General features: G+C 34.8%; 1 protein-coding gene and 1 pseudogene across 1 annotated transcript; both read left to right on the plus strand.

Moving 5' to 3' along the window:
- Nucleotides 1-2,689: 2,689 nt before the first annotated feature.
- On the plus strand, nucleotides 2,690-3,499 carry LOC149257650 (3-hydroxy-3-methylglutaryl-coenzyme A reductase 1-like; annotated as a pseudogene).
- A 2,482-nt stretch (nucleotides 3,500-5,981) lies between these two features.
- Nucleotides 5,982-6,981, plus strand: LOC149257651 (uncharacterized). Its single transcript, XM_089381970.1, has one exon. The coding sequence runs from the start codon at nucleotides 5,982-5,984 to the stop codon at nucleotides 6,726-6,728; it is 747 nt and encodes a 248-aa protein (XP_089238096.1). The 3' UTR covers nucleotides 6,729-6,981.
- Nucleotides 6,982-10,295: the final 3,314 nt, after the last annotated feature.

A 10,295-nucleotide genomic window follows, 5' to 3' on the forward strand; every position in this document is an offset into this window, starting at 1 on the left:
AAATCTCAAAGGGTTGAATTTCCTTCGAATTATTTCTGAGTGTTGTTGATTTCTAGTTTGGCCCTGTAGAATTAGAGTTTTGTATAATCTTGTGTTATCGCATCTAAATATTCATTCACTGTGCATTGAAATAACTTGGATATATTCGAAATCACGGAGTTAGTTAGTGATATCCTGAATATGATAGATAAGAACTAAACTTGGCAGAAGTGCTAAATCTTGGCAGAACGAGGAAAACCTGTAAATTCGCGAGAAACCTAGGAAAAGATTTGAATCGTCTGATTGACAGATCCAATAGATCTAACGGTCATCACGTGTCAACAAGTGCAGGCGTTAGTCAGAATAGAAAAGTAGTCTTCATAGGTGAAAGCAGTATCTCGTGTAGTCTCAAGGTGGTAAGTGGTATTTTGAAATTTCACGTGATTAACCTTAGCGGTCGACGCGTGGCACAAGAAAACCACTTTTCTCGCGTGCTCTCGGCTCATTATACATCGCGCAAGATTCCACGCGAGATTACGCGACAGTTGTTGGATCAAGCGGGATTGATCAATGGTGGAGATCGTCTGGACTAGTTGGTGAGCAGACGAAGCGACAACCGTCGGATTGAGGATGAGATCAACGGTGGAGATTTAATGCACTAAAGGTTTGTGGAATCATGGACGCGATAAGGATATGAACTGTAGTTTTACTTCCTTTTGATTCCGTGGGAAAAGTGGAAGTTTGCCATATTCCGGGTAAATTAACCAGTTCTATTGTTTTAGCAGAATAACTAAAATTGGAGGTTGATGACTGATACTCCAAAGGAAACCCAAGAAGAAGTTCCACCCGAGCTTGAAGAAATTGTTTCTGGTTTTGAACGATTATCCTTAACACCTGCGACTAACCCACCAACCTAACACTTCATTTGGTGCTTCACATGGATTTACTTGGCCTCTTGTCCCAGCCAAGTGTTGTTTCAATCTGAGAATACCCCCACCTCCAATAGGTTTATGGAAAATTTTGCATATCATTTTTCCATCAATCAATTCACAATGAGCCCATGCATCGTCCTTGGCTTTTGGAGCCTTGGCTTGAAATAATTAAAATTTGCAAAGAGATTTGTCATTTAAAAAAAATATTGCAACTAAGAAAAATGGAAAACTAAAGCTAAATTTAGGAAAGAAAATGCGCATGTAGCCTACAAAATTTGATAGCTTATAACTAGAGATTTGATAGCATAGAACACATAAAAAAAAATTAATACATGGACAAGAATGAAATGAGGAATTTTTCAAGTGAAAATCCTTACTTGGAAATGCAAACTAGCTTCCTTAGCCTCCTCTTGAAGATGCCAACTCCACTAACAGCTCCAAAATATCTCCAAGATAGCTCCAACTCCAACTCCAAGCCTCCAAGATGACTACTCCAACAAAAATTCAACGCTCTCCAAGCCTCCAATCAATCTCACAAAAACTCCAAATGAGATGCGTGAGACAAATGAGAGGGGTAAGCTCCTTTTAAAGGCTTGGAGATGGTGTTTTTGGAGGGAAACAACCCTTATTTTCCCTCCAAAACATCATGGAACCTTCCTAAAGTGCGTTGCATGGGTTCTTCACTGCCTTGGTAGCTAAACTACCGATTTAGGTTGGAATCGACCTATTTGACCATAAACTGGCTGGTTCCATCCTAAATCGGTTGGTTAGCACCAATTTTTTTTATTTTTGGATAAGGAGGTGGGTTAAACCCGATTTTTCTGCCGGTTTGACCCAATCATCTAATCAACCAGACGGTTTGACCGGTTTTCGGTTCAAGCCGGCTGGTTTTTAAAACACTGGGTAATATACAGGGAAACAACAACAGTAACAACGAGGCAATGTGAAACTGATCGGAGCACCATTTAAAACATACTGTATTGACTCTGCAGAGATCCCGCTTCTTGGGTTATGGATCTAAAACAGGAAGAGGGAATGCAAATGCAGAGAAGAGAAAGGACTCAAAACATAATAGTATTGTGGACAGTTCAGGAGAAGGAAGATGTAAATGCTGGAGGAGAAATAAAAGCCGCAAGCCAAGTCTCTGTATTCTCTGGTTCATTTGTTCAATCGAAGAAGCCTCATGCTCTGGTCCAGGCCTCTTAGACTCCGCGTTGTCAAGTAGGGGGTTGTAAATACGAGCTCACTTGTGCAAAAGATTACCACCGTAGACATAAGGGTTGTGAAGTTCACTCAAAGACTGCGAAGGTTATAGTGAATGGTATTGAACAAAGGTTTACCAGCAATGTAGCAAGTTAGCTCTACACTACACTTTTTATGAGTGGACTAGATGTCATGTTCTGCTTATTTTCCCCTTGAGTTACAGTTTGCAATGTAAATAGTGTGGTTATTTTAGAAAATTGTAGTCTTTTCTTTTACATAAAGTATATTTGGAAATGAATATTGGTTGTGATGTAATGTTTGTATACTTTACACCACTCCATGAGAAGTTGTGGGCAACCTTAATTGTTTTTATTACTTTCCTGTCTTTTGTAAAATTAAAAATCAAGCGGGGTTTCCATGGTTATGAATCTGGTTAAAGTGCATCACGACTCTCACTGTTATAATAGTCAGATTAAGACCTTTGTTTCATTGCCCAATCATGATATGATAACCATTAGATGTGGAGAGTTGTAGGCCTGCTACGATGTTTTAAAAAAACAAAGAGGCCTACTGTGATGTTGAGCTTAGGGGAGTTGGTCCCAGTGGCCATTGTGGTTCATCTTGCTTCATTCATATATTTGCTTTGATTCTTTAGCATTGATTATATCCAGAATTTCATCACTCGGGGCAATGATGATGATGATGATGATGATGTGAGGGAAGAAGAGAAGTTGAGCCCTGTTACCAAGGAAGAAGTTGTAGTTAAGACTAGTGCTATGCAAGTCTAGTTGAAGGGGATTTCTTTGCGGGATAACGAAGATGATGATATTGCAGGAGTTGTTTGCAATGGGACCGTGGCTTCTTATTCTCTCGATTCATCTCTTGGGGATTATACAAGATCTTCCTGGGTGAGAAGGAGGGCCTTAGAGATGATGGCTGAAAGATATTTGGATGGATTTCCCTTGGATGGATTTGATTATGGGTTCATTCTTGGCCAATATTTTGAATTTCCTATTGAGTGGCATATTCCTGTGGGAGTTGCAGGGCCTCTTCTTCTTGATGGGCTTGAATATATGGTACATATGTCCACCATGGAGGGATCCTTGGTTGCAAGCACCAATAGAGGTTGTGCCACCAATGTCCTTCTCAGAGATGGGATGACCAGAGGTACCGTGGTCAGATTCACCACCACCAAGAGAGCTGCAGATATCAAGTATTACATTAAAGATCCCAATAACTCTGAGAACTTGCCTTTGATCTTCAGCATGTATGACCATAAGTTTCTTTCTTTTCTAGTTCTGTATGCAAAGCATTTTATACCTATAAAATCCTTTATGGTATGCTATACGGTTGTGGTTATGCCTGTGTTACAATTCCAAATATGATTAACACGCCCAACTAAATCTCATTTGATATGCACCTCTAGGTTCATAAGTTTGAGGTAAATATGTTTTAAGTGGGTCTGACCTAATATGGGAAAATTGGATCGTCCATCCGACTAGAGGATTGTTGTTGTAGAGCAACTTAGGAAGCTTGAGGTTGGAAACCTAAGCATGCATACTGTTTAGATGAGTTTCTAGTAATGCCCATATCCAATGATTGCAACCACTTTATCAGAGTCGGCAGATATCCCGCCCCATATTCAATGTATGCACCCACTTTATTAGAGTTGATAGATCTCCCTCCCCACAAAGATTATACACAACTTAAGGTTTATGGGTTGAGTATGAAATTATATAAAATTAATCTGGATAACTTCAAATTTAGTCAAAAAATAAAATATAAATATGAAAAAAACCTAGAAACATATATATATATTTTTTATTTGAAGTATTAGTTGAGAAAAAAACACAAATTTCCGACAATTTTTTTTCTTACCATGTGTATGTTTGACAAAATTAATTGCCATTGAATTCGTTCGTAAATGAGATCAGTGGGTTCGAATTTTTGTTTCTGGAAACCTCACCAAATAATTGGAATAATAACCATTTTGTAGGTGTTGATAATTTCTTGTTGATCCAATCTGCATAATAGGACTAATATATTTGCTAGGGTGTAACGACTATAGTGTGGAAATGCAGGGAGGAATCTGTATATTAGGTTTTCTTGTTTCATTAGGGATGCTGCGATTATTGCAAAATTTGGATTTTCTTCAAAATGGGTTTCCTGACATGGATGTTATCAGTGTTTCTGGTGAGTTTGCTTATTCGTTTTGATTGGTATTTTTCTTTTGGGTTATCTTTAATTTAGGTCTAATAAACTCTTGTTCCTTTTTTTTCATGGGTTGAATTTTTGTTTAAATGCCAAATTTTTGGTTTGTGGTCACGAAATTTTTGTGCACACAAGAAACCCATTGTTGTGAGAGAGGTGGGGCGGGTTTTACAGAGTAATTCAAACTTGCTAGCCATGTCATATGTAATTAGAACATTTTTTATTGCTTGCTTGTTTGTTAGCGATCTTTTTAAGAAAATATAGTGAAAATGTTGTATATGTAAGATCCATGTTGTAAGCAGATAAAGTGTTTTATGAATGTTTGTTTGTTAGTATAACTCATTTCATAAGAAATGGTTCAAAATAAATAAATTTATTTTATTTTATTTTGTAATTAATATTTTTAATAAAATTAAATAGAAATGTATTTTTTAAATGTATATTTTATGTATAAAGTTTTTTAAGTTACATTTGAATATTGAATGTCACAGTTTATGCCATACTTCATAATACAAATATTGCTAATTGGGTTATCCTTTTGGGCATTTATAACATTATTATTACATATAATAATATGTACATTCTATCTATAATTTTATATAAAATAATCTCTATTTTATTGTAATTTTTCTTTCTTTTTTGACTAGATGTTATTGTATAAAAAGAATTAGTTGTAATTAATTGTACTTTAAAAATTGGTGGTAACATTAATTGATTTCTTATCAAAATTAAAAGTACTAGGTTGGTGAAAACTTTTCATTCTTCTATGAGGCTTCAACTATAGTTTTTTTTCCACACACCAAAAAAAAAAAAAAACATAGTCACTTGCTATTCATGAGATTGAATCAAATACTTACTACATGAAAATTTAATATTAATGTCTTCTTTGTTATCCTCATTTAGCACTTTAAGGTTTCATTAAATTAGTGATCATTTATCATATTTTTTAAATTTATGGGTATTATAAAATCAATATATTTAAATCTAAAAATTTCTAATTGATCGTGTTTTTAGATAAAGTACATATGAAACTCAAGTAAGTTTAATGAAGCTAAGTTCAAAGTATTTAAAAATAAATAAAACTAAAATGTACATAATTTATCTATACAAAAAATGCAGTGACATACCACCAAGTAACTCTGGTTTATAATACCATTAAATTTTTAAATAATAAAAACTAACCATAAGTAAAAATAAACTACTTGAACAAAAAACTAGTTTAAGACGCAATCGAGACCTCTAAGTAAAAATGGAGTTTAAGACGCAATCGAGACCTCTCAGTAAAAATGGACCGCTGAACCCACAAAGACAAATTTAAGACACAATCCAGACCCCAAACTGAAAATTATCCAGGTTAGGTTTTTAGTTTTTCGTTTTTGTAATACATGGCACTTAGCCATTTGATCTTATTTTATTTTTTAATACATCGCACTTAGCCATTTGATGGGCAATTTTTCCCATCTAACTTTTTCTCTCTCGTGGATGAGGTTTGCTCGTGAGCAAGTGTGTTTATTTCCCACGTGTTTATCTTCTTTGGTCTTACAAAGAGAGTCAATGAGCACTAATGGCGTCGCGAGGATGCCGGATGCAACAGCAAGTGGAAAGTAAAAAACACATATTGGAACGTGCCACGAAAGTACGGGCGAGCAGGGTGCAATGCACTTACCACAAGTGGGAAATGGACATGATTGCTACATATTTCGCATTCACTTCCCAAAATGGAAAACGGGAAAACCTGGGTGCCTTCGTCGCTTACTTCACAATCAAGTTGGAAGTGAAATCAATCGATCTGAAGGTGAAGGTGAAGCCTATTCTCATTTGCCTCACACCGCCATGGACATTACCGCAGGTCAGATGTTGCAGTTGATTCGCCACCATTTGCTGGAAGAGGAAGACGAAATGGATGTTCTTGAGGTAGGGGGAAATGATCCATTCTCCTCATCATCATCTTCATTATCCTTCTCTCCCACAGTGAGCTCGGATTTTTCCCACGCCAATGCCAGTGGCCCATGCCAAACCAGTGACAGCACATCATTATCAGAAGAGAATGAGAGTGCACAACCCTCTTCTGCTTCTTCTTCTTCTTCTGTATCCACTGTTTTACAAAGAGCAGAGGCGGTAAATGTAAAGGTAATGCCACAGCCCCAGCCCCATGAGGAGGAGAGTCGAGAGACGATCAAAGACAGTCACTACAGAGGAGTGAGGAAGCGGTCATGGGGTAAATTCGCAGCTGAAATCAGGGACCCCGCCAAGAAAGGGGCCAGGATTTGGCTCGGCACTTTCATCACCGCCGAAGAGGCCGCTCTGGCATATGACCGTGCTGCCTTCAGAATCCGCGGATCCAGGGCACTCCTTAACTTCCCCTCTCATTCGCTTCTGAATCAGAGAACGGATCGGCCGTAAGTCACAAAAGGAAGAGAGTGGATTGAAGAAACGGCCGAGTGGGTGGCACGTGGTCGGAAGAGCTGCATTAGTGGGAGCGGAAGCCGAAGCTCATTCATCATGATTTTATCATTTTATTTATTATGATTATGAAAATGTATGCCTGAGATTGAATTTGTAATGTACCGACAGTATCCCTGAAAAATCCCTTCGAGCGTGCTATGCAAGATTCTGTTGAAACTCACATTGTAAAATATGTCATTCGTTTTAATTGCCGCAGTCTAACGTTTATGTTTTCGTTGCTATGAAAGTTATTGAATTTTTTTTTATGAAAATATTTCGTAGAGATTTTTGTAAATTCAAGTAAACGTTATTAATCTTTATAATTTTAGATGTTTTAAAAGTTTTTGATGGTGCCGAATCTATTTTTCCTATCAAAAACATGATTCAAACACAGCATCTACAAGAGTTTTTGAAATTTTTTTGCCAGGATTCCAACAATTTTTGGCAGTTTGGGACAATTCTGTTTTAATGTAAAGAAAATTAAATCAAATATATGATAATCAGTTATTTTTAACTACAACACATAGAATAGATGGTGATAGAGTGTACTATTAAGACACGCCATGACGTAAAAGTCATCTGTTTAATATATGTTAGAGTAATTTATTTCACATGAACACACTCATACTTATTAAGATGTGTGAAAAATTATAAGCAAGAGCATTTAATTTAATGGAAATTTGACAAATTATATGACACTAATATATTTTGGAAAAAATAATATTAAGACAACAACATAATTCTCCACAAATTGCCTTTTTACTCCAAATCAAAATCCACAAAACTTATATAAATTTTGAAAGCATCAATTTGATAAAAAAGTAACATTTCGAATTTCATCCCACGTTTGACCTAAAAGTGCAACCCATCTTCATGAATTTACCCATACCTATCATATGCCTTTTTAAAAATTGAATAAAGGTGAAATTGATCTATTGATTAAGGCTAAAAAAGTTGCTAAGGAGATGTAAACCACACCACAATCTAGGACACAAGTATAGACTAAATCCTGAATGGACTAGAATGAATCGAATGAAAAAGATAATTTTTTCATTACTCTTGATGTGGAGAAAATTAAATTAAATATATAATAATGATAAAAAATAAATTATATATCAACAAATAATGTTTAAATATTTTTTAGTGACACTCCGTCCACTTCAAAATTTAATGAGCAAAAATCTAGTCATAAGGGAAGTCATCCTTCACTATAAAAAAATATCTCGAGCGATGCATGTGAAAACAACAATCTCACTAAATCATTTGACTTTAATTAGAAACATTTTCTATATATCCACGTCTCTATTGCTTTACAGAGCCCATGTAGTCTAACGCTCTGACCTGACATATATTATTTAGAAAATAAATAAATAGCACCTTCTCTACTCAAAATAAGTACCTGAAAGGTGAAAATCTGCTTTCCAAAAACCTCCAAAATAGTGAGATTCCCAAAAGTTCCAAAGTAACCATTGAAGCTCCAAACAATTTTGGAAAGTAACCATTGAAACTCCCAAATTCCAAAATTCCCAGAAATACGGGAGTGTAAGATAGATGCTCTCCAATTCCTAAGAGCGGTACCCGTGTTATGAAAAAAAAACCAACAAAGCCCTGCAGTCCGGTTGGAGAACCCGTAACACCAATTAAATCGATACTTTGGTCCCACAAAAACCGTCTATTTGGGCATATTTTGGGATTATTGTGATGATCTATGTCCAAAAGCAAAATTTAATTTTCATTAGATACAAAATTTAGCTTTTGTATCTGTTATGTGTGGAATCTGAAATAATTTTCATTAGCTTTCATTTTGCTGAACACGATGCTTTTGCTTTGCCACATGTTTCTAAAACTCGGGAATAAAACGAAATTAAAATTTATAAGTTTATCAATTTAAAATGTAAGATTTAAAGTTATCAAAATTAGTGGGGGAATGGGGCTGGGTTTCTTTAATGTAAACGGGTAATGATGTGAAATTTTATCGTTGATGGTATCGCTATTAATCTATCTTCCAGTTTACTCACTAATTCAGGGTCAGTTTGAACATCTTCATCTTCATTTTTTTCTTCTTTTTCTTTTTTCTTTTTCATAGATAAGTGAGTGGGAGAAGGTGGTAGAAGCAAACCTAGATGCAACGGGGTATTTGTTTTAGCAGTTTTTTTGCACATCGACCAAAGGTCTTCACAACTAAAGCTCCGCACATTGTTGAAGAGGTATCAACCATGAAAATTCAACCTATTTTGAGCTGCTGCTTGTATTTTTTATACTGAAATTTTCAAAATTTAGGAGTTTTTATATTTATTTGTATTTTATTTTGTGTGCATTTTGCATATAAATTGTGTTTTTTTGGATAGATTTATTTTAGATTTGGATCAATCAAGTATTTCCAAAGATCATATTTTTTGACATGTAAATTTTTGGTTTATATAAAATTTGAATAAACATCTCAAAAAAATTTAAGTCCTCTAATAATAACATTTATATTTATAAAAAAATTGCAATATAATATTTATTTTATTAAAACACTCATATTATCTATAACTACATGTATGCAGTTAATAAGATATGCTTAGCATTATATATAATTTGTTGTAAGTATACAAAAACATTTATTATAAGTATTAAGTTTTTATATGTTTGTTAATTTAATTTAAATATACAAATTTGAAATATCATGAATTCACATATGAATCATTATTATTTTTATTATAGCTAATTATTTATATTTTACATTTTTATATATGTAATTTTTTTAATTTTTAATGATATATTTATAAATTAAGTTTAAACATGAAATTAATTAATATCGTGATTATAAATATAATTGATTTCCTTGATGTACTTCTGAAGCCTTTTTGCCTTGAGATCCTTTGATGATAACCATTGCCTTCTTGCATCTTTGACATCATCTACATTTCTTCTGGCGTTGGATTTTTTCTTGGAGTAGGATTTCTTCTATTGTAGCCTTGATTTTTCTCCTTGCCTTTGCTGGAACTAGGAGCATCACCATTTCTTTCTGGGTTCTTCACATCCCTATTGTTTGAATCTTTATCATTCTTGTTTGAGGATTCACTTGCATACACGAGACCTGATTTATCAAATGGACATCTGTGATAGTTGAGCATGTCATCCAAGGCCTGAGAGCTCTTCAAGATTTTGTTCATCCCTTCAACTTTGTTCTGAGGAAGACAATTTCTTCTTCCAATCTTTCATACTCATTATTCTTCTTAGCAAGTTGTTTCTCAGTTCTTCCTTGATACGAGTAACTTCATCTGCTTTTATTTTAAGGGAGATGATATCTGACTTCATTTTGAAGATTTCTTCATTCTTTGCTTCACTGCTCTCCATTTCTTCCTTGATCCTTGTAGCTTTACATGTTTCAGCCTTGAGAAGCTTGATGTTAGATTTTTAATTTGAAGATTTCTTCATCCTTTGCTTTCAATTGACATATCATGGTGTTTCTTTCCTTTCCTGCTTCATCAACCCGTCCTTCTATGACTTCCAATGCTTCCACGGTCTTTTCAGCCCCTT

The sequence above is a fragment of the Pinus tabuliformis genome, chromosome 6, assembly GCF_031772625.1.
Source record: "Pinus tabuliformis cultivar Carrire ecotype Pingquan chromosome 6, CPIR1, whole genome shotgun sequence".
Taxonomy (NCBI): Eukaryota; Viridiplantae; Streptophyta; class Pinopsida; order Pinales; family Pinaceae; genus Pinus; species Pinus tabuliformis.

Bases quoted from the DNA above. Each gene is read 5' to 3' on its own strand.
- LOC149257651 (XM_089381970.1), top strand. From the start codon at position 5,982: ATGCACTTACCACAAGTGGGAAATGGACATGATTGCTACATATTTCGC.